At 43.2% G+C, this 24,324-nt stretch overlaps 3 protein-coding genes across 3 annotated transcripts in view; 1 reads left to right on the top strand and 2 right to left on the bottom strand.

The window, feature by feature from the left end:
* The window catches only part of LIG3 (ligase III, DNA, ATP-dependent), a 23,774-nt gene extending 18,447 nt beyond the window's left edge, over window positions 1-5,327 (bottom strand). The window contains exons 1-2 of the mRNA XM_012648625.1: window positions 5,248-5,327; window positions 2,578-3,131 (exon numbers count right to left, since the gene is read on the bottom strand). Of these exons, the coding sequence (XP_012504079.1) occupies window positions 2,578-3,127 (550 nt within the window). The 5' untranslated portion in view covers window positions 3,128-3,131; window positions 5,248-5,327. The remainder of the gene's footprint in view (window positions 1-2,577; window positions 3,132-5,247) is intronic.
* A 13,768-nt stretch (window positions 5,328-19,095) lies between these two features.
* On the bottom strand, window positions 19,096-20,622 carry ZNF830 (zinc finger protein 830). The gene has a single exon (XM_012648695.1). The coding sequence runs from the start codon at window positions 20,590-20,592 to the stop codon at window positions 19,474-19,476; it is 1,119 nt and encodes a 372-aa protein (XP_012504149.1). The 5' UTR covers window positions 20,593-20,622; the 3' UTR covers window positions 19,096-19,473.
* Window positions 20,623-20,761: 139 nt separating this feature from the next.
* The window catches only part of CCT6B (chaperonin containing TCP1, subunit 6B (zeta 2)), an 11,873-nt gene continuing 8,310 nt past the window's right edge, over window positions 20,762-24,324 (top strand). Inside the window, exons 1-3 of the mRNA XM_012648623.1 lie at window positions 20,762-20,898; window positions 22,940-23,003; window positions 23,557-23,691. Of these exons, the coding sequence (XP_012504077.1) occupies window positions 20,762-20,898; window positions 22,940-23,003; window positions 23,557-23,691 (336 nt within the window). The remainder of the gene's footprint in view (window positions 20,899-22,939; window positions 23,004-23,556; window positions 23,692-24,324) is intronic.

The following is a 24,324-nucleotide window of genomic DNA, read 5'->3' as shown; positions in this document are numbered from 1 at the left end:
TTTTTTTTAGTAGAGACGGGTCTCCCTCTTTGAACTCCTGAGCTCAAACAATCCGCCCACCTCAGCCTCCCAAAGTGCTAGGATTACAGGAGTGAGCCACCGTGCTGGCCTCCAAAGAATCTTTAAACTGCTCTCAGAGCCTTATTTGGTAAGTCATTACTCTAAGGCTGGCTGGTCTTTTGAGTGGTAGGAGTAGGTAATAGGGTATTAGGTGGAGGGGAGGGAAGGGTGATCTGGGGACAAAAAAACCCAGTTATCATTTATCTCTATTAGTAGCTTAAATTTTCATCAACATTCCCCACCTCTTATCGCATACATAATAATCTCCAGAAGTAATAGTATTTGGGGAAAATCAGAAATCCTATTTTGAGAGATAAAACTTGGGGACCCCAGCCCCATATAATTAGTCTCCATTTATAAATAAACAAAAAAGTAAATGAAGATGAATCACAGAGCATGTCAGTTTAGCACAGGTATGAAGATTTCCTACTGCTTAGTTATTTGAGTCACATGACAATTTAACTCTACCTTCATTTCTCTTCCTCTGAATGAGATGGGTCAAGAAGTAACAAAGGCTGAGGCCAATGGCTAAGGCTCAGCAGGCTGGGGTGAGAAGCATGAGGATAGAGATATGGGAAGTAGACTTTTCTCTATTGGAAGTTTTTTTCTTTCAAAGAACAAAATGCCCTTTTTTTTTGTTTTTTGAGACAGAGTCTCACTCTGTTGCCCGGGCTAGAGTGCCATGGCGTCAGCCTAGCTCACAGCAACCTCAAACTCTTGGGCTCAAGCGATCCTTCTGACTCAGCCTCCAGAGTAGCTGGGGCTACAGGCATGTGCCACCATGCCCAGCTAATTTTTTCTATTTTCAGTTGTTTGGCTAATTTCTTTCTATTTATAGTAGAGACGGGGTCTTGCTCTTGCTCAGGCTGGTCTTGAACTCCTGAGTTCAAGGAATCCTCCTGTCTCGGCCTCCCAGAGTGCTAGGATTACAAGCGTGAGCCACCGCGCCCGGCCCAAAATGCCCATTTTTAAAGCCACTGCTTAGTCTTCCTACAGTGACCAGAACTATGCTTAGTTGAGGGTATGACAATTACTTTACAGACATTGAAGGTCAAAGAGGACTAACTGGATTTCAAGGTCACTGGCATAAGATTTCTAAGTATTTCTATATATGCCTATATACATAAATATACATGTACATGCAAATATGTATATGTCTCTATATACGTATGTATATTTATGTGTATATACATGCATGTATTTTCTCGCTGTCTGCCGAAAGGGACAGATACCCCACAACAAGGAGGACACACAACATCCAGATTTTGGTCTCTAGTACCGTTCCCCACTAACAGGAAGCTGGACTCCTCAGAGAAATGGCTGGTTCCAGGGCTAGAGTAGGACATATACAAGATAAGACTATGAGCATCTTGTTATATCTTCGAGTGAGAAGCACTTTAAAACTTTTTTTTTGAACAAAATGAGGGTTTACAGGACACAGAGGCCAGCTTAAAGGGACTCCTAATTGGTCAAATATGGGATAATTAAGTTCCAAATTAATTAAGTGCAGTAATGAACTATAAGCCACTGGGAGAAAGTAGTAATCCATGAGTCTATAACAGGCAATAATTGATAGATAAAAGTGGGTACTCTAGTCTTCAAAAATGTCAATGTAATAAAAGAAAGACTATTCCAAATTAAAGGAGGCCAAAGAAACATGACAACTAAATACAATACTCTATCCGATCCTAGGCTGAGATCCTATACTGGAGGGAAAAAAAAGCTCTTAAAGATATTATTCAATCAACTGATAAAACAGCATACAGATGGTAGACTAAAGTATTCTATCAAGGATAAATTTACTGGCTGGGCTTGCTGGCTCATGCCTATAACCCTAGCATTCTGGGAGGCCGAGGAGGGCGGATTGTTTGAGCTCAGGAGTTTGTGACCAGCCTGAGCAAGAGCGAGACCTCGTCTCTACTAAAAAAATAGAAAGAAATTAACTGGAAAACTAAAAATATATAGAAAAAATTAGCCGGGCATGGTGGCGCGTGCCTGTAGTCCCAGCTATTTGGGAGGCTGAGGCAGAAGGATTGCTTGAGCCCAGGAGTTTGAGGTTGCTGTGAGCTAGGCTGACCCCACGGCACTCACTCTACCCCAGGCAACAGAGCGGGACACTGTCTCAAAAAAAAAAAAAAAAGAAGGATAAATTTACTGAAGATGATAGCTGTACTATCATCACATAATGGTCATATATCCTACTCTCAAGATATATACACTAAAGTATTTTAAGGTAAAGGGCCACAATGTATGCAACTTATTCTTAAATGTTTTAAACTTCGTACGTGTAGAGAGAGGACACATGAACAAACATGCTAAAGCAAATAGAGTAAAATGTTAATAAATAAATCTGGGTAAAGGGAATATGAGTGCTCTTTGTACTATTTTTATTCCTGCAATTCTTCTGTGAGTTTGAAGTTATTTCAAAATAAAAAGTTAAAAAAAAATTGACCTCTACTCTCCTTAGCCCTTTTTCTCTCAGCACTAGTAAGATGAGAAAACTTTTCTCCACCCCACCTGCAATGTGCTGGGTTATCTGTTCCTTCTCATTATCTTCCAGCTCTTCCCAGCCTTCCAGCTCTGTGAGGTCCTCGATTTTTTTTGTGGTGGCCCGGGCCCGCTCCAGTTTCTCAAACATGCATTTAATGTGGTACCACTCTTTCATATCACCCCCGGACTCTGAGAAGGGATTGGGTACCACTTTGCCAATTCGGCAAACGCCCTTCACAATCTTTTCCTTGCATTTTTTGCAGCCAGCTGTACCACGCTTGGCATAGTCGACACAGAACCGTTGCTCGGCCATCTCATAGGGGTCACTGCAGAGTCCCACATGCGACCCTGGCAAGAAAACAAGGCAGGTGGCACGTGGTCTTAGATGGCCTCCCAGGAATGACAGAACAGGCTTACTTCTTTGGAGGAGGCAGCGTCCATGAAGGAGATCTGTTTCTGACCACTGGCTGAATTGTCTTATGTCAGGCCAGTGACGTTGTTCTCGGAATAGGCACAGTTCTTTTCGGCTGAGTGCACGGAGAGCTTGTGGGAAAAGGATCTTAAAAACCAAAGTCATACAGCTGCATGAAAAGGTAGGAGACAAAAAGGTGAGATATAAATGAGGAGCTAGGCTTCCAATTTCCCAAAGGCCAGAGTCTTATACAATGCATGCTGACTAATCAAATACTTCCCAAAGTATTAAAGATTCATTGCCCACAGAATGAAGAAAAGTTCCAATATAAGAAAATCCAGTTTGCAAAAGGGTGTTCAATTATCCAATGTACACATGTATATCTATCTAATAAATCACAATGAAGAGAATCCAAACAACATAAACGCCTTTTCAGGCCATCAGCAATACGTGATGTATGCATAATAGATGATGATCTTTAAGTATTACAAGATCCTTCAGTTTCTTTTTAATCACCAAGAAAAACTGCACTGTTTATGAAGTTTTTAATGTGAAGTATAATATATATGCCATCTTCAGAAATCAATTAATCCACGACACAGATTTGTGATTTAATCAGAACCACTATTTTCAGAGGCAATTAAGCAAAGCCTAGAATCAGACTGCCTGGGTTCAAAGCCTAGCTTGGCCACTTATTAGCTGTATGAGGTTACTTAATCTCTGTTCCTCAGTTTCCTCATCTGTAAAACGTGGCTAATAACAGTACTTAAATCAAGGAGTTGTTATAAGCATGAAGTCCTTAGAACAAAGTTAGGCATACAGCAAAGGCTCAATACATGTTAACTCTTATTACAACCAGTGAAGAAGTTATCTTCTAAGCAGAGGCTCTCTGTGCAATTAACCTGTTTATAATTCAGCAACTTGAGTCAGGGAATGCTGAAGTAATTCCATGGCAAAAATGAAAGGAGCTGATGAATCAACCCAAATGGAAACAGATTGTATCTGCATCTTCTTACGTTCAAGTTTTCTAAAGTATCTTTATAGTTTGAATTTTAAACATAGCATAAATTATTTCCAGTCTGCATACGGCTATGAAATTGTTATTGTGTTACCAGAAAAAGCAGGCTTTACTTACTGCAGTGCACCGTAGTACAGAGGAAAGCAGGTGGACTTGGAATCAGGGATGCGAGTGCAAGTCTGACCACACAGCTTACCGACTGTTACCTTTGAGAAAACTCCACTTCTCTGGGGCTGTTTTCCTATTTCTAAAACAGGGAGAATACCTTTCACGGGGTGGTTGGGAAAACCACAACAAATCCGTGAATGGGCTGGTGTCCGGGGCGCGGGGAGAAGGGGGGGCGGTTCTCAACTTCCTAAAAATGTATATGAAATGTGTATGTTTGAAAATGAACGTTTTTTTGGGACAGGAGGTCCACAACTTTCATAGCCTTCACAAAGGGCTATATAACCCTTAAAGTTTAAGAACGACAGCGGTGAGATATGTGAAAGTATCGCAGACGCATAAGAGGAAGTCAGAACAAGTTGAGTTTCAAGACTTTTCTTAGAAGGTCGATTTACAGAACAAACCCCACCCCCCAAATAATGAAAGGAGCAGACTTGAGGAAGGCTCCGGAGGCGCTAGGCCACGAGGAGGCACAATGCGGTTCACAGGAAACTCGTCTGTTCCCCGCCTTCCAACGGCCGCAGCCCAGGGACCCGAGAAGGAATCGCTGGAGGCCGCGCCGCTGCGCTTTCGCGGAATGGGCTAGGCTGCGGGCCGGGGTGCGGAGAGCGGGCTGCAGGGCGGGGGCTGGAGGCGGTGCCGAGCCCCCGAGTCCTCGCGGTGCGCCCGGCCGGCACTGGCTGGACCGTGAGCCCAGTCCGCGGCGCTGCGGAAGGGAGCGCTCCTCCACCGGGCCGGGGACGAGAAAGGTTCCCAAACTCCCACCGAAGCGCGCCCACTTCAGTGCCGGAGTATGCACACCGGGCCGGGGTCCGAGAAACCCCCGCAGGTCCCGAAGGGGGCACTGCCCGGGGATCGGGGGACCCTTCCCTCCCGCGGCCCCATGGGGGTCCCGGAGAGCCGCGAGTCTCCCCCCCGGGCTCCCGGGGGCCTCCACGTCACGGAGGGTGTGCCCCCGGGCTCCGCAGGCGGGCGGGGGAGGAGCCGGGGGGCCGCCTCCCGGGCTGCGCCAGGCTGCAGGTCCCAGCCCACTTCCCTCCTCGCGGGCCCCGCCGCGCCGCACCGCGCCGCCCTTCACCCACCTCCCGGCTCCGGCGCTTACCGGAGGCCTCGGGTCCAGGCGCCCACAGGCCGTAGGCAGCTCACAACGGTTGGAGCTCCTGTCTCTTTAAATCCGGGTCCTTGAGCTGGCGGAGGCGCGCAGGCGCAAAAGCCAGGGCCGGAACCTCGTGACGCGTCCCCGCCCCCGTTGGCCACGTGGGTCGTGATAGTATTCGGCCCTGAGGGGCTTGGGATGGTTCCCGGTCTGTGGGCAAGCGGGACCCGGGAGGCCGAGGTGAGGGGACGTGGTGGCGCCCGGGACGCAGCCTGGCGTGCACTCCGAGGATACCTTGACTTTCTCATACTGTTAGAGCTTATCTAGTCCTTAAAGATGGTGATTGAAAAACCGTCTTGTAATGAGCTTGGGAACGCAAACCTATTTTTTCTGTATTCCCTCTATCTTGTGTCCCACGAAGTGCCTAGCACATAGTAAGTATTCAGTAACTTTTATGGAATTGAAAAGAGGCACTAGATAGTAGGTAGATAGGTAGATACAAAGTGTGAAGGAGTGGTGGGAAAGTAACCCCTTTATTGTATTTCGTTTAAAGTGCATTTTAACCTGAAGTCCGCTCTGAGCATTTGAGATGGCTATTTTTACCCAAGAGTAGTGGGCTCAGAGAAAGTAAGTGACCTTGTTCAGTGTAGGAACGGCAAACAATTGGGCATTGTTAGGTAAGCAAAGAACAGATCCCAGAGGGAATTCTGTGCTGCGTGATGGAGAGCGTGGCCTTTGTTCTGTAGGGAATAGAGCGCCGGGAAGGGTCTCAGGTTATAGTAATTACTGTTGAAGCTGGATGGCGGAGAGACTGAGGAAAAGGAACAAATCAAAAGGCTTTTGTAGTGACCCACCTGAGAGCTGAAATTCAGTTAGTTGGGGTGGAGAGGAAAGCCCATTTTTGAAAATCATTTAGATTTGAAGTTATACTCTATAAAGTGCTCATTTATCTATCTTTAAAACAAGGATGACTTGGCTGCGCACGGTGGCTCACACGTGTAATCGCAGAACTTTGGGAGGCCTGGGCAGGAGGATCAGTTGGGCCCAGGAGGTGGTAGTTACAGTGAGCTGTGATCAGGCCACTGCACTCTAGGTTGGGTGACAGAGTGAGATCCTGCCTAAAAAAACAAAAAACAAACAAAAAAAACAGGGACAACTTGAGTGAGCAGATAAATAGATAATGGTATCATCAACCAAAGTAGAAAATGAGAGGGGAGGAGGAGGTATTGGGGGTAAAAGGCTGAGTTTTATTTGGGATGTATTGTTTGGTTGACTGAGGACAACTGTGATTCCGCTTTTTAAGTGCGGTAAAGCCTGTTTGTCTTTTCTCTGTTGTGCAGCAGAATGAACAAGGGCTTTGGAATTTGAGGGTTGCTGGAGGCTCAAGTCCTAACTCTGGTAGTTGAGTCATCCTGAACATATCTCCACAACTGCATTTACTATAATACATTGTTTTAAAATTCTCCTTAACTGTATCTGTCGTTTCCCCAATGGACCCCATAGCCACATGTGGCTATTGAGCACTTGAAATACTGCTTGGAATTGAGATGTGCTGTAAGTGAAAAATACATACTAAAAAAAAAAAAAAGAATGTAAAATATTGCAGTAATACAGTCATGCACCACATAATGACTTGTAGGTCAAAGACAGGTGGCATGAGAGAGCAGTCCCATAAGATTATAATGTAGCTGAAAAATTCCTGTTGCCTAGTGACAGCTCTTTACCTGTGTGTGTGATGCTGGTGTAAAGAAACCTACTGTGTTAACAGTCGTATAAAACTATAGCACATATAGTTATGTATAGCAGTGGTCCCCAACCTTTTTGGCACCAGGGACCAGTTTCGTGGAAGATGATTTTTCCTCAGTGAGGGGTGGGGGTGGAGGATGGAGGCAGAGCTCAGGCTGTGATGTGAGTGATGGGGAGCTTGGGGAGCGGCTGTAAATACACATGAAGCTTTGCTTATTGCCTCCTACTGTGTGCCCCCTCCCTCCTTCCTAAGTTTCATGGAAGATAAGCTTTCCACCCATGGGTGGAGGAGTAGGGGGGCGAAGCTCTGCTGCCTGGTCCCTAGCGCGGTCCCTAGTAGGCAGCAGACCACTATTGGTTCGCACCCCAGGGTTGGGGACCGCAGATATGTAGTACATAATACTCTATATTGATGATAGGCAACTGTGTTATTGATTTATGTATTTGTTATATCTTCTGTCATTATTTTATTTTGTTTTTTATTTTGTTGAGGAAGAAGGAAAGAGAAATTTTTATTACTTTGCCAGCAAAGGAGGAAGATCAAAACTCCTGTCTGAAATGCCATCATCCTAATAATAAGCAGAAATACAGAGCTTTTAAAGGATGGGTTATTAGCAGCAGTCAGTTACTACTGTTCAACTGTAGATGATTCTGATCTCTGCTGAAGACAATCCCCTGACTTCCACCCGGGACCTCCCTTTACCAGGTCTGGTCTGGGCCATCTCCTGTAGCACAAATAACAGAAGACTTACCCTGCCCCTCCCAACCACTGACCTGAGGCGGGGATGCAGGTTTTAGTTCTCAAAAAGGAGTGGAGGATGTTTTAAAGAGACAGAAAATATTTTGGCGTTTTTCAGGCCATTCCCTCTGTTACACATTTCCTCACTCTCAATATTTTCCTTCCATGTCTATGGGAGGAGGGGCGACGCGGTCATCAAGCTATTTCCTGCTAATTTGGAGTGATGTTTCAGATGGAAGGTTTATACTTTACGTATGTCATTATAAAACTCTGGCAATATATTTACAATAATAGATTACCAGGTGAAGAAAAGTTAGAAGCAACAACTACAGCAGTGAGGAGGCAACATGGACTGTCACCTTGTACACAGTGTCTGATACAGGGCTGGTACAGAGCTCCCTGCCCTCATGGAGCTAGCTAACTGGCTAGTGTGGGAGATAGATAATAAACAAGTAAGTAAAATGCACAGGACGTAAGATGTGGATGGGTGCCGTGGAGAAAAATGATGCAGAGGAGGAGAATTGGAGGTGTGGGGTGGAATGGGGAGGCATGCAGTTTTCAGTAGTGGTTAGGAAGGTCTCAGGGACAAAGTGACAACTGAGAAAACACTTGAAGGAATGAAAGAGAGAGCCACGTGCACATTGAGGGTAGAGGGAGCTTCTCAGATAAAGAACCAGAGGTCAGAACACGTCTGTCACGTTGGGAAAACAGCAAAGAGATCTGCATGGCTAGAGCAGCCCAAGTTAAGGCTGAGAAGTGAAGAAGATGAGATCAGCAAGGAGACAGATCCTGGAGGCTTTGTAAGACATTGTAGAGACAGTGGCCTTTATTCCAGGCGAAAAGGGAAACTGGTAGATTGTATTGCACAGAGAAGTCACATGAGCTGACTTAGATTTCAACGGGATCACTCTCTGGTTGCTGTGTAGAGAAGCTGGGAGATAAGTTAAGTGGCTACTGTAACAATCTCAGGGAGAGACTAGGGCATCTTGGGTGGGAACAGTGAAAAGTAGTAAGAAATAACTGAGGGTCATGGACCCCTTGGGCATCTGTGGAGATGGGCTCAGGAGTGTCCTTGAACCCCCTGAAATTTTATATAAATGTGTGTATGTGCATTTTTGGGAGGAGAGCCTTTATTGGAGTCTCAAAGCAGTTCTGTGATCCAAATCTAGAACTCTGTTGGTGGTCGACAATCAGGATACTTCGTGCTTGTTCCTAGCTATTCAAAGTCCTCCATTAAGTTCTTTCCTCAGGCCTTGATCCTAAATCCTCCAGGGCACTGATCCTGTTTGTGAGCCTCTCGGAGCTTCCACTACCCCCTCCACTTCCAGTTTAGACTCATCGGGATTATTAAGAAGAAAATAGAACCACAGGGAAATGAGTAGATTCTGTTCATTTCCTGTGCTACTCACTATGGGAGCTTGGGAGCCACAGGCAGGAATAGGAAAAGGCCCCACACCTTCCTAGAGCCGGTGAGGGGCACTCGAGAGGCTGGTTTGTTCTCAGTGGATTCCCTTTTTTAATAAGGTCTGGTCTGCGAATCACATAAATCTCAGCAGCAAGAGCCGATTTTATGGTTTGGTTTGCTTAATAGTCACACAATTAAAATAAGTTGTAAAAAACAGTGGTGATGTTTGCTAGGATAAATATTTAAAAGGGAACAGCTGTAGGAAGATATAATAATTTAAATCAGCCCATCATTCTTCATTCTCAATAAAGGCTTGGTGCTTAACGAGAGGTGTTTCTTGGCCTGCCTTTTGAATATCTTGGGCTACGGCTGCCAGGGTGAGATGGGGCAGAGCTGAGAGGAGTCATGCATGCCTTTGGGAGTAACTGATCCTTGACAGACAGGTTCTGGGGCCGGGTTAAGAAGAGGGTTGTTGACTGTTTCTTATTGGAGTAGTCCACTCTCTAACATTTTTGAGAGTGTACTTGAGAGTGTAGTGTACTGACCCTCTTAAAAAGAGGGTCGAGGTCACAGATGTGGTGTGCGAATGACTCAAAGTTGGCTGCCATCTTCCCTGAATTCCTGAGTTGGGTCTTCTAGTGTGAAGTCCTTCCTGGTGGTAATGTTTTTCAGGAGGCAAGTTAATAATTTTCAAAGGAATATACATTTTACAAAGAGATGAGCCTATTTGGGAAGCAAACTTAAATTCTCTCTCTTCTACTGGACTCTGGGCTGGTTGATAGGTAGCATTGATGATCCTTGGTTTTTCAGCTTTGGTTCGGTGGCAGAGGTCAAAGACTGGACTGAACTTTTTCTACGTCTCTTGTTCCTCCTGCCATTCCTTTATACCAGGAGAGCCCCTCCCCCTCTTCTTTCCTTCTCTGGGAGGTTCCACCCAAATCCTCCTGAAGTATTCCCGACTTACCGTGCTGCTGCCCACTGTACTCTGCCCCTGCTGCCTGCAGCTCCTATCTCAGTCTTGGTGATAGACAGAGGCGGGAGGGTCCTTAGGGAGTACCCAGACATAGTCTAATACCCAGAAAGTCTCAAGGAGTCAACTGATCAGGTAGATACCACATAGCTAGTAAGTGGCAGCAGTGGGACTCAGACCCTAGACTTTTGATAGCTCTCTTTCCGCTGCCTCTATCAGTAGTTTAATAAATAATTGTTGTCTCAAGGGCAGCATCTTGAAAAAAAGAAATAATAAATAAATAATTAGATCCTGCCCACTTTCTTATACTGTTTACAATACAACCTGATTGTAGTTTTCTTGTAGTTCAGGATCATTTTATTCACTCATTTATTTAAAAAGTATTATTTCAATGTCTGTTTTGTGCAGGGCATTGATTGGGTAAATAAGATAAACGTGGGCTCGGCCTTCAGGGAACAGTTGATATATGCTTTTTAATTCCTTGTAGACCCTTGTACCATAGCCTACACTAAAGAAGTACTCAGTGAACATTGATTATTGGTAATAAGTATTATCGAGAGTGCTTTTTTGTTTTGTTCTGGTTTTGGAGACAAGGTCTCATGCTGTTGCCTGGGCTAGAGTGCAGTGGCCCCATCATAGCTCACTGCAGCCTCAAACTCCTGGGCTCAAGTGATCCTCCTGCCTCAGCCTCCCAAGTAGCTGGGACCATAGGTGTGTACCACCATGCCTAGCTAATCTTTCTGTTTTTTGTAGAGAAAGGTCTCACTATGTTGCTCAGGCTGGACCTGAATTTCTGGCCTCAAGCGATCCTCCCACCTGGGCCTCCCAAAATGCTAGTATTACAGGTGTGAGCCACTGTGCTCGACCATGAGTACCAGATACTGTGTTAAGCAATGCGTATCTGTGTTTACTTAATCTTCAGAGTAAATCTGTGAGACAGGTTCTTTTTTTTTTTTTTTCTGAAACCTGCTTTCCTAAAAAGTGACAAGTTCTGTTATCATCTCAACAGATGAAATAAGTTGACAGGTTACTTTATTGCTTCAAGCGTTGGTTTCTGTCACTACAGAATTACCTGAAGAGCTTGTTTAAAATGCCCCAACCTAGATCCACTGACCTAGAATGTTAAGCAGGCCAGGATAGGGCATTGGATGTAGTTAGATTAGGGGACCGTTGTCTTAGAGATGGGCCCATTTGTGCTGACCAGGTGAGACAGCCCTTTGCCCAGAATCTATACACACTGATGAATGACCCTGCCCAAGCCTCTCTCTGAAATCTAAACTCTCTTACTGCAAAACCCTGAGCTGCCTTTGGGATACGTCAGGAAGAGTTTCTGCTTAGGCAGAATCTGTTTACTTAACACTCTTTTAACTTGGGTTTTAGCTGTTTCTATACTTTTCTATTTTTATTATAAAAGACATTTCTGGGTATGGGTATACAGGATGTTTGTTATATTATGTACTTTCCTGTATGTTTATATTTTCTAGCTAAACTTTTTGAAAATTAAAATAAAAAGACATCAGAAAAAGGCATAAGATCACTTTCTACAATGAGAGGTTTTCAAGTGGCTTCAAGGATTACTTGAAGCAGTAAACTCCAGGGTTCTTTCCTTAAGTGAGTCTTAGGCACTCTAGAAAGAAGGGCTTCTCTAGTTACCCGCCCCCCTTCTCTGGGCGTGTCTAGAAGCTGTGAGTTTTGTCCATCATCTCTGACTTTTCCCAATTGAGGAAGGTAAGTCTTTCCCAGAGACGAATTTGCACTTCTCTGTTCTTTCCCACGCTGGCTTTCTACTTTGGAGTGGAAGTCTAAATTCCTGAGGATCACGTTCTAGGGCTTTTATAATCTAGCCCCAGTGGACTCTGTCCTACCCTACCACTTCCCTCCATGCACTTGAAGCAACTGTTTCCCCAACGCTCTGTGCACTTCCATGTCTCTGTGTTGCTGCTTCGTCTACAATACTTGTTCCCTCCTTCACTGCTTGGCACCTTATTCATCCTTCACGACTGAGTGCAAATTTTACCTCCTCAGAAGCCTTTCTCAACCCTCCTCCCCATAGTCATTTGTTTCCTCCAACAAGCCCCCCTCTTAACACTTTGCCCAAACGTATTAATTTTGTTACATTATATTATTGTTAGCTGTGTACATTTGGTTCTCCACTGAGGGCCATTTTTGGTTAACCTAGTGGGTTGGTGGGGTTGTGATGATGCCAGTGGCATTTAGGGGTAGGGGCTGGGGATGCTGCTAAACATCCTACAATGCACAGGACAGTCTTCTGCGCCAAAGAATTACCCAGCCCCCAAGTGTCAGTAGCGTGGAGGTTGAGAAACCCTGATCTAGACTGAGATCCCTTTCTTCAGGACCACATTTTACTCATCTTTGAATCCCCGGGAACTCTCATACAGTAGGTTCTTAGTAAATACCAAATATACAGATGAGGGGGAGTGAATGAATGGAAGCAAATGGGTCTAAGCCTTCTTGGGAAGTACCTCTATTTAATCCAGTGCCTCTTCTAGAGTATCCCAAACAGAGGACCCCTGCCTTGCATTTTCCCTCAGATACCTTTTGAGGGTGGTGACATGGAGGAAAGGCAGTGTCCGAGAATACAGAAACCATGTAATGTTAATAATAACGGCTGACACTTAGTGCGTACCGTATGGGTCAGATGTTACACTAAAAACTTTTACATGCATTTAACTCATTTAATCCTAGGAGGTAGGAACTGCTACTCCCCCTGTATTACAGTTGAGGAAACTCAGAATGAAGTAACTTGCCCAGAGTCACCTTGTTAGAAAGTGGCGGGTCACAGGGCACTGTGTAACTGCTGTTTCCCATTGGAATTTTTGGGAACCGAAGCCGTCATTCTTCCTCCCATCAAGAGACCACTAAGGAGTAAGCTTTATTGCTAGTGAGGGGTAAGGCTATTGGGGGTAAGGCAGAGTAGTGGGGGAGTGTGTGAGTGTGGGGAGAGAATCTGGTAACAGACTTCAAAAAAGATGGCTTCCCTGCCCAGCCAAGGTTTCTGAAGAGCACTGAGTTCCCCTAACCTTGACAGCACACTGCCCTAATCTTAATTCTTGCTTTTTGGAAGGAATTCTCTCCCATTGTCCACATTTTATTATTAAATAAGAATGTTGGGCTGGGAATCAAGTTATATGTCGTCTCACCTTAGCGATTAACCTCCTAAGTGATCTTGGACAAGTCATTAGGCATCTGAAATGGAGGTGACAATAGTAGTTTTACTTCTCTGGGGGGTGTTGAAACTTGAAGAAAATTGATGTGAAGGTTGGTGAGAAAAAAATACCATGCAAATATAAATTAATATTAAATAATAGTGATGCAGTGTAATAATGGGAGAATAGGGGCTTTGGGATTACTTCCTTGGGCAAATTGCTTCACTCCGAGCCTCAGTTTCGTCATCTGTAAAATGAAGATTTTATATACTTTACAAGGTTCTTGCGAGGACTCAAGATGATGTATGTCAAGCCCTAGCATAGCGCCAGATATGGGTAGGTAACCAGTAAATGATAGCTATTATTGATAACTGACCATCTGGCTTGATTGATACTACCTTATAACCACACTTGGCAAAACAACAAGCCAAAAATACACCCACTCTGAAAACTACCACCACCATCGTCATCCTACCAGTGTGGTCCTTACCATTCCCCTAAAGGTGACTGCTGGCTCCCCAGTGTGCTTAAAGCCTGCCAAATGCTGTTAGCAAAATGGAGGTGCAGCCAGATGGAACTTCTTTCCTCTGAAAGACTGAGAGTGACTTCAGTGAAGGACAGCTGAGTGCAGACATTCACTCTGAAATGGCTTTGACTGCCAAATGACAGGGAGGAGGGAGCCAAATGCAGTGGGGAGGGCTGAGTGCAGCTTGGGAGGCAGTGTGGGCTTGCTGACTGATCTTGCCCTGCCACTGAGTTACTTTCTTCCTGTTCTCTACCTAAGGGGTCTCTAGGCCATGAGGGCTGCCTAGTAGCTCCTGCTGACATACAGACGTTCCTCTTAGCTTATTTGATGCCATGAGGAATTCCTATTGGCTGCTAAATGCAGAGGTGGCTCATTGCACTCTAGAGGCTGTTGTGTATGCCTCCTTGTGCTACTGTGGAATAGGTAAGGGCTTCATGTGCCAGAGAAGGGAGACACACAGCAGGAAAAGATATCTTAGCCCTTTGTTGAAGCTGCTGGTTGACTTTTATTTTGGTTCTGATGTCTATGAGTCAGCTTGGTCTTTGCCACTTTCCCAAGCAACTTCCAGCTGTGTAATTCATTCAACAGCTATTTATCAAGCCCTATTATGTGCCTGACGTTATTTTAAGTTGTGGCTAAGACAGACAAGCTTACTGCCCTCATAGAATTTACATTCTGGTGGGAAAACATTAATTTATATAAAAATAAACAAGCCAATTTAAGATAGTGGCAAATTTAATGCATTCGTAAAATCATATGATAGTGACAGGAGGTGGGGGGATGGCTGTTTTTTATGTCATCTGAGAAAGGGACGTTAGGGCTGAGAACTGAATGATGAAGAGAGAACCGCCATGCTGTTTGGGAAGTCAGGTTCCTAGCAAGAACCACAAGGGCATAAACCCTGAAATGGCACATTTGAGGACCAGAAAGCTAGCCAGTGAGAACTGGGACATGAAGAATAAAGAGGAAGAGTGTAGCAGATGAAGTCAGGAGTGGTAGGTTACAAAGTGGGTGCACATAGATCACACTGGGCCTAGACAGTGTTATTGAGATTTCACTAAAAACAAACAATCGTGACTTGCAGTTTCTCCTGAAGATTTTAAAAAAACCTGGCCATGCCACCATTATTCCTGAATAACAATTGCTTTCGACATAGAGCAGTTACGCTCTCCTGTCCCCTTCCAGTCCCCTTTAATGGGGCTCGTGTCATCAGTTCTTACGTAGTAGACATTTGAATTAGCAACCCCTGAGTGCCATGTGGGCTTAATAAGGGCTTGGATTTATTTTTGATGGGCCTTAAGTGACAAAAGTGATTTCATCTAAATTTTTAAGATCGCTCTGACTACTTTGTTGAGAATACATTGTGGCTAGAGTCGGGGATAGGCAACAATTAATAAGGGGTGGTGGTGGCTAAGGGCCAGTGGAGACAGAAAAAAATGTGGACAAATTCTGGGCATATTTTAGAGGTAGAGCTGACAGGACTTAACTAATGCATTAAGGAAAAGGAGTGAAGGGTGACTCCCAGGGTTTGCCTTGAGCACCAGGGTGGGTGGTGGTGCCATTTACAGCTGAGACAGTGAAGATTAGGAAGGACAGTTTGGGGAAGAAAATCAAAGCTGTTTGAGAGTTATTAAATTTAGGACACTTATTAAACCTGTGAGTGTAATGTTAGGTAGGCAGTTAGATGAGCCAGCAGCTTAGCAGGAAGGTCAAGGTTGGGGACATAACTTGAGAGTCCTCAGTATATAGGTGATACTTAAACCCACAGGTGATGCTTAAGATCATTGAGGGAGGAAATGTAGATATAGAATAGAATGCATTGAGTCCCAGGATTTTTTGTGGTCAAATTTAAATCTTCTAAATTCCTGGTATCATACAGACTAGTAGACTCTTAATATTAAAAAGCAATCGAAGGTCATCTCTCCAGCCACCATTCCCACCCATATATTCATTCAAAACCACAGCACAACATTCAGAAAAGTAGCTAGCCAATTGGTGCTTCATTGACAGGAAACAGTATTTCCATTAAGACGTTTCATTCTGTGTTCATTAGAATGAGTCTGTGTCTCACTGGACTCCCACCACAAGCCTATGAGGAATTATACATCCTCATCTTACAGTGAAACAAACTAAGTTTCAGAGAGGTGACTTGCCCAAGATCGTTAACCGTTAAAAAAGGTAAGAGTGGGAACTTGAATGCAGGTCCTGTGTTGCCAATTCCCTTGTTCTTTCCATCACTACATACTAATCTAGTGATTGTTACTATTAAAGGTTTTATGCCTAAATTACATCTTTTTCCTACACTTTTAATTCCATAGCTTCTTATTTCATTCCCTGGTGTGTAAAAAGCAGTCATTACTTCCATCATTAAATGAAATACATTTTGTAAATTTTCAGGCACTGACAAATGTACATTCAAAAGCTGGCTGGATCAGCATTTTTTTCTTCCAAGTTAGACTGATTTAAATTGGTAAGTGAGGTGAGAGGATACCTTTATGGCATTTATAATAATTCTATATTGTGATGTTGGCTGAATTAGGGGGCTCTCTAAAAATGGAAGTGACTGGAAGGAGTCCTTAGGACCAATTCTTACAATTTGGGAACGTTAATGGTTTTCAGTCTAATACCAAAACCTATTTGACTTAGCTCAGAGAAGGTATAAAGGAGCTTCCCAATGTGTGGAGGATCAGGAAGGATGCACTAACTCCTGTAGCTGTTTACACTGATCTCAAATAAGGGCCCCCTCCCTGCTGCTCTGGGATAGAGCATTGGGATCTGATTTTGAGGGCTTTTAGGCCTTCCTAAAAGCCCAGTGGGGGTTCATATGAGCAGTCACACACACCTGATAATTTTTAAGCTCTTTAAGTAACTGTGTTACAATTACGGACTCAACCTTCAAGGATAAATTGTTAACTTAGAGAATGTTCAAATTCCTTAGAGCAGGGCACAAGGCCCTCCACATTCTCCATAATCTCCCTTTCCAATCATAAATCCCGCTGTTGCCAGGAGTGAACCTTCTGCTCTACTTAAATTGGTCTGCTCACTACCTCCTCAGTATGTTTAATTTTTTCACCTGGATACCTTTCTCTTTAGATCTGTGCTGTCCTTTATGGTAGCCACTAGTCATGTATGGCTATTGAGTAATTGAAATGTGGCTAGCCTAAACTGAGATGGGCTGTTAGATAGATACACCCAGATTGCAAAAATGTACAAAAAAAATCTCATTAATCTTTAAATATTGACTATGTATTGAAATGTTAATTATTAATATTTTGGATATACTGGAGTAACTAAATCAGCTGGGCACAGTGGCTTGTGCCTGTAGTCCCAGCTACTTGGGAGGCTGAGGTCGGAGGATCAGTTAAGCCCAGGAGTTTGAGGCTGCAGTGAGCTATGACCATCCCACTGTACTCCAGTCTGGGCAACAGAGACCCCCCCCCCCAACTTTTAGAAAATAAATAGGCCCGGTGCGGTGGCTCATGCCTGTAATTCTAGCACTCTGGGAGGCCTCACTTGAGGTCAGGAGTTCAAGACCAGCCTGAACAAGAGTGAGGCCCCATCTCTACTAAAAAATAGAAAAAATTAGCCGGGCATGGTGGTGTGTGCCTGTAGTTCCAGCTACTCGGGAGGCTGAAGCAGGATTGCTAGAGCCCAGGAGTTTGAGGTTGTGAGCTAGGCTGATGCCATGGCACTCTAAGCCCGGTCACAGAGCAAGACTATGTCTCATTAAAAAAAAAAAAAAAACCATTTAAACTAATTTCACCCATTTCTTTTTACTTTAATTGACTATTAGAAAATGTGAAATATACCTATGGCTTGCATTAGTGCTCCTCCAGATCATTAACCATGGTAGAACTGGGCCCACCCTTGCAACTCGTATTTGTACTTTCTTGGTGAAATAATAAAGTGATGAATAACAGAAAATTCTGAGTCTGGGTTCATCTGTTTGAGGCAGGCACTCTGTGTCATCAAACCAAAATTGTTATCACTGAGCAGCTGGTAGCTCAAGAAAGACTTTGTGCCAAAGACAGCAGGACAATTAATAATTTGTGGCACATATCAACTGCTCAGTGAGTGTTAGATAACTTCTTTTAGACACTGACACTAAAAACAAACAAAACCTTGAGTCCCATCTTCATCCCCCGTTTTTCTTCTCTCATTTCTACTCACTAAAATGTTAGCTCTTCCTGTGAAATTCTTTCAATTATATTCCTTTTCTGCCAATCCACATCTAATTAAAACCTTAGTCACCTCACTTTTGAAAATGTAGTTTTCCAGTAGTCTCCCAGCTTCCTTCTCCCCTCTGTGTTCCTTCCATTCTATATACTGCAACTAATCTTCCATATTTTTTTGCAGATATTAATTCTTTGTTCAAAACCTCCAGTTTATTTTCCCATTGCTTGTAGAAAGAATTATTTCATCTAGCAGTCAGAGCTTTTCAGATCTTATCTCTTGGTACTCCCCTCCATAAAACCTGGGCTTTAGTGAAACTAGACTGAGTTAGTATATATAAAGTACTTAGATCCCTGCCTGGCCTATATTAAGAACTAGATAAGTCTTAGCTATCATTAGTATGGCTCACTTTTATTTGAATATACTGTATGCATTTCTCCAGAACACTGCTAATTCTCTTTTCATATTTGAATACCTCAACCTCCTTCTCCAAAGGAGGAAGGAGTGATTTAAACTATCAATGACCAGCACTAGCCAATTGTTACTGCTGGAAAAACTTAAAATGTCCTTCCTCCAATAGATAAAACCTGTAAACCATGAACCCTAATTTACCATAAAATAAAATTTAATACTGGATAAGACAGAAATAAAAGCTAATTTTTTTTGCATTTAAGAAACAGTAAATTTGTTGAATGTGTTATTTAAAGAAAAAGCAAGGCCCAAAAAGATATAAATGGGTTCTGGATTTAGGGCAGTTACTCTCCAACTCTGGCATACCTCAGAATAACCTGGGAGCTTTCAAAAATAATATAGATGCCTAGGCCCCACCCCAGATTTATTGAAAGGTAAGGCCTCAGACACCGTAATTTTTCTTAAAGCTTCATCATAGGGGATTCTCATGTGCACTTACATCTGACAAGCACCAGTCTAGTCAAGGCAAATTTTGGTTTAAGGAGGCTGGTCATGTTTGGCATATATTTTTCTTGATGTTCTACTAAAGCATGTTTTTGAAAAAAGAATACTCAGAAAGAGAACTGATTAACCTACAGTGACTTATGTGTTTGAGTAGTGTTCTAAATAAACAAAAAATAAAACCAACCTTTTGAGTTTGATTTAGTGGTAAACATCCCAAATAGCACAGAGTATTAATCTAAATGCCTGTTGGTCTAACTTCTATTAATTAAAAACTTTCAAAATAATTACTTAAGTAAATATATATTTCACTATGTATTTATAACTCAAAATTATACAAACATGTTAAATGTGTGGAAAAGTTGGCATTTTGCTATGTAACACTTCAAAAATTTCAAAAACAGCCTTATCTCAAAAATATTTTACACTGATTTTCCAAAGTGCTGTAGCTCAACTGGTTCATTTTATCTTAACGACCCAGTTAGATACCCAAATCACTAGGCATGAAATAACCGATATACTGAGACAGCACTTTTTATACAATGCAGAAACTGTTAAAAAAAAAAAAATCAAAATCTTGGGTCTTTAAAAACCTTATAACAAAGCCCCTTTCACCCTCCAATCCTGAGACAACAAATCCTGTAGTTCTCCCTCATCATCGCTGTCAGCATTCTCCTCCTCCTTTTTCTGCAGTTCTTTTATGGTCAGAATCTGTTTAAGCTTATTTTTTATTTCATCCTGGCGATTCCGCAGTTTTTCCACCCGACGGTAACACTCTATCTGCTCATCGATTTCCCCAATCTGGCGGTCCAACCGTCCCTCCTCATCCTCTTCAGCAACTATGGCTTCGGAAATAGTGTTGACCTGCCTCATGGCTTTTTGAAATTCGTCCCACTCTTTGTCCATCTGATCCTTTGGAGCATCAACCTTTCGTACCTTTGCATCTACCTCAGGGTCGTCAAAAAATCCTTCCGGCAATGCTTCCGCGGTGTTTTCTCTCCTTTCCACCACTTTTTCATGTATTTCTGCTTTCTCAATTGACCCTGAATGAGGAATTAAGGGGGCTTTGGGAGGATTTGTGTTAAAAAAATCGTTTGGCAGCACACTATTTGTTACCTCCCGCGAGGAAGAAAGTGAATGGTCCTTGCCCTGTGAATCGGGCGGCTGCTTGCTGGCGTCCCCCCTTTTTCTTTCTCCTCCCTCCTCTTCCTCCTCCTCGTCCTCGTCCTCATCTTCATAATCGGGGAGTAAACCGAGTCCTGAAGGCTTACTGGAGGTCGCTCTAGTGGACTCCTTTCCTGTTTTGTCAAAGTTGGTGGGCAAAGCGGATGTGGAGGGTTGTACCTGAGGAACCGAGGAGGTCTTCGCTCTCTTGGCATCTTGGGCGTCTGTGTCCGGAGCCTTCCTCTTGGCGAACGGAGGCGCTGAGCTGGCAGAAGGACCCTGAGTAGCTTCCTTCGAGCCTTTCAGCTCGGCCACTTTCTCTCGGTGCTGCTTTCCCAGGACGTGAGTCTGCCACAGGAGCTCGTTCTTAACCGGAGTGTTACACAGGGCACAACTCAGTTGCCCCAAACGGTTGTACTTTGCGAATGGAGATTCAATCCGTTTCCGGTTTGCGCTCAGACGCTGCTTCTCCTTCATCAACCGCCGCAGTTCTTCCTGATTCACCACTCGCTTCCCCGCCGGGGTCCGAGCAGAGGCGGAAGACGCCATCTTGGCGACCAGACCGAAGGCGATTCTGGTTTCCGTTCCGTCGCGGTGTAATAACGTCACTTCCGGTCACAGCGATGATTGGCTGAGACACAAGAGTAGGGCGTGGCGCCAGGGTTTTTGCTCAGAATGGCGACTGAGGCTGTTTTTACGTTTAACCGTTAGTTAGGCTATGGCTGCGATAAAGGCCGTAAACTCCAAGGCTGAGGTGGCGCGGGCGCAGGCGGCCTTGGCTATCAATGTATGCGCCGCCCGAGGGCTGCAGGATGTGCTGCGGACCAACTTGGGTCCTAAGGGCACCATGAAAATGTGAGGCGGCGGTTAGGCGGGGGAGGTTTGTCGGGGCGATCTCTGAGGCAGGGGTTCCGCGGATGTTGGAGCGATGTGAACGCACCCCGGGCCTGGTTTCCCTGGTTCTCGTTCCTGCCCTGAGAGCGTCCTTAGCTCGTTGGGGGAGGAGTAGAAAAGCCTCCCCGAGGAAAGTGCCCCATGAATGAAGCTGTGACGTCCCCCCTTTTCGTTAAAGTTCGTGTACAATTAGAAAGTCAGTTCCTTTAGTGTCTCATAGGAAACATAAAGCATTAAACTCCTCTGCTCTTTAAGACTGTACGCCCGTAGTCTACAAATTCGACAGATAATCTTATTTTTGTATGGCAGTATGTTGGAGTGGAGAGGCACGGGCTTTGGAGCCAGCAAGGCATGGGTTCAAATCCAAGTTCCGTAACCTTGTAGCTGTGAGTACTTAGGCAAGTTACTTGAATGCTCTGTGGCCACGGTTCTTCCTATCTGTTCGGCCTTTCAGCATATATTTATATAGCTCCATTTTCTTTAGACAAGAGTGAGGAAAAGAGACTAGTGAGGGCAAAAGGGTATAAGAGGAGAGAGAACGTCCTCACAGGAACGAGCAAAATAATAATAAAATTAGTCGTAAAAGAGGGCACTTAAGTACTAGATGCTGGGAACACAGGAATGACCAAGATACAGTTTCTGTTGTTAGATTTGGTAGAGACAGATATGCTAATTATATGTAGCTGCATGTCATTATACTGAGGAAAGGGACTGACGGCAGAAGGAAAAGGCTCTCAATGGATGATGTTTGATCAGTCTTGAAAGAAGAATAAGAATTCATCAGTTGGAGAAGGGAGTAAAACCCTTCTAGGTAGAGTAATTTCGGAAATAAGAAAGCCCAATGTTGCAAATACAACAGAAAAAAACAAAACGTGATGTATTAAGGAAATGAAAAGGTTTGGCCGGGCGCGGTGGCTCACGCCTGTAATCCTACCACTCTGGGAGGCCGAGGCAGAAGGATTGTTTGAGCTCAGGAGTTTGAGACCAGCCTGAGCAGGAGTGAGGCCCCCGTCTCTACCAAAAAGAAAGGAAAAAACAAAACAAAACAAAAAACCAGTTGGGCGTTGCGGGCACATGCCTGTAGTCCCAGCTACTCGGGAGGCTGTGGCAGAAGGATCGCTTGAGCCCAGGAGTTGGAAGTTGCAGTGAGCTATAATGACACCACTACACTGTACCCAGGGCGATAGAGGGGAACTGTCTTTTGTCTCAACAAAAACAACAAAAACAAACAAGGCAACTAAACACCCCTCCTCACAACCAAAATTATAAAAAAAAAACCCACAAAGATTTGTTTGTGGGAAGGTAGATGAGGCAGGGAAGATAGATATAAGTGAGATTGGGAAAGGTTAAGTATGTTATTGCTAAATTAGTTTGGATTTTACCTTGAAGATGATGAAGAATATAGAAATCACTGAAGGATTTTTCATCAGGGAACTGAGTCACATTGTCTTTTAGAAAGATAAATGTAGTATGGAGGGTAGATTCAAATTTGGAGATACCAGGAAACTGTCTTCAGTAGTCCAGGGTAGAGATGGTGATAACAGTGGGAATGGAGAGAAGGAGGCAGGTTCAAGAGATTTAGGTTGTAGAATTGACAGAACTTGGTGATCTAATAAATGTAAGGGATGAGGGAAACTAAGTTGAGTGACTGAATGAGAACATTCACCAAAATATATTAATAAAACCTACAGGAAATTTGCAAATTTGTGCTTTGTAGACTTCTAAGTATTCTTCTTTGACCAAACCACTGTTCACAACTCATCAACTACTCTTATCTTTAAACTTGTAAATGCTCCACTTGGGATGAAATTGCCATAAGCAGTCCATCTGGAGAAAAATGATTTTGTGAGCTGCAAGTGGTGGTAATTACTATGGTATGGTATCTCCCCATGGTACAGTGGAAGTTTTCCAAGCCCAGTTCCCTGTAGTAAGGACAGTAGAGTGGCAAGCACTGGGAGTGTCTTGCCATGTGAGGCTAATAACATCACTGTTCTCTGAACAGGCTTGTTTCTGGTGCAGGTGACATCAAACTCACCAAAGATGGCAATGTGCTGCTCCATGAGATGGTGAGTTGATGCTACTGACTTTAATAAACCTTAATTAGCCTTAATTAGGAACATGGTGCAACTTGTATATCTTCAAGCCAAGGCTATCAGCTAAATGCTGCAGTGTGGAGATATGCTTGTTGGATTAAACCTCAATAAAAAATGTTTTTTGGCTATTTCCAAAGCTTTGTTCAAGTAATAGCTTAGGGATACTTACAAATTAATAACATCTTTTAAGGGCACTGCATTGTGTTCTTTGTAATCGTGGAAAAATAAAAAATCCTTTGCAATTTTAGTACATGTATTCATCTTTGAGATTTAAGGATTTAATCTAATTTTAGAAATGCCATTGCCTTCTGAAGCAAAGGCTTTTATAATGTGTTTAGACCTCATTACTTTTCACTTTTTAAATTTTGAACTTGACATTTAAATATTGATAATATAAAACTTATAAACTTGTAGAATGAAGCTTATTTCATAATTTTACTATTGACCCTTAGGTTATCGTGTTTTTCATGGCCTACCTCCTTATCTCATCCTCTCTCTCTTTTAATCTGTTGCTTGCTTTTTCCAGCAAATTCAACATCCAACAGCTTCTTTGATAGCCAAAGTAGTAACAGCTCAGGATGATGTCACAGGAGATGGTACTACTTCAAATGTTCTAATTATTGGAGAGTTACTAAAACAAGCTGATCTTTACATTTCTGAGGTATTAGTATTTCATAGAATTCATATTTTATTTTGAATGGAAGGTTTTTCTTTTTACTAGTAAAATGGTTTAATTTTAGAAGGTAAAGTTAATTTTCATCAAGATATTCTTGGACAGTTATAAATGGAAATAATATTGAACTTTTTCCCCAAAACAATGACTTTTATTGGAATTATATACCTCTTTTAAAAATTAAATCTTTAAGATACACGAAAGGGTAAAAAATAACCCATGTACCCATGGGTAATTACCTAAGAAAGAAAACACCACTGATAAAGTTGAAACCAAATTATACACCTTTAAGCAAATAACTGGAGGAAAATTATTGAAGGTTTTCAACGTTGTGAATTTACCTACCTATTGACTGAAGAAAAAATTAATATTTTAAAGAATTAAAATGAGTTTTACTTAGAAGTCTTACTTCTATAGATGGAGATTATAGATGGAGGCCTACAGCCCAGGAGCAGCCCTTTAGAGAAGTTCAGTCAGACTGCTCTCATGTATTATTTCAGTTTAGAGTTCATACATAGGTGGTGAAGATTTACTATGTGTAAAATTATATTTGTTTAGAAGTTGCATTAAAGTAGAATTGTGTCACGGTTTGGGTGTAAGAGTATATATTTGAGGCCAGGC

Source organism: Propithecus coquereli, unplaced genomic scaffold (assembly GCF_000956105.1).
Source record: "Propithecus coquereli isolate 6110/MARCELLA unplaced genomic scaffold, Pcoq_1.0 Scaffold291, whole genome shotgun sequence".
Classification (NCBI taxonomy): domain Eukaryota; kingdom Metazoa; phylum Chordata; class Mammalia; order Primates; family Indriidae; genus Propithecus; species Propithecus coquereli.
The sequence above is the reverse complement of the archived record's forward strand: the minus strand, read 5'-3'. Positions and strand labels throughout refer to the sequence as shown.

Coding starts and splice junctions, on each gene's coding strand:
- ZNF830 (XM_012648695.1), bottom strand. CDS start 20,592: ATGGCGTCTTCCGCCTCTGCTCGGACCCCGGCGGGGAAGCGAGTGGTG.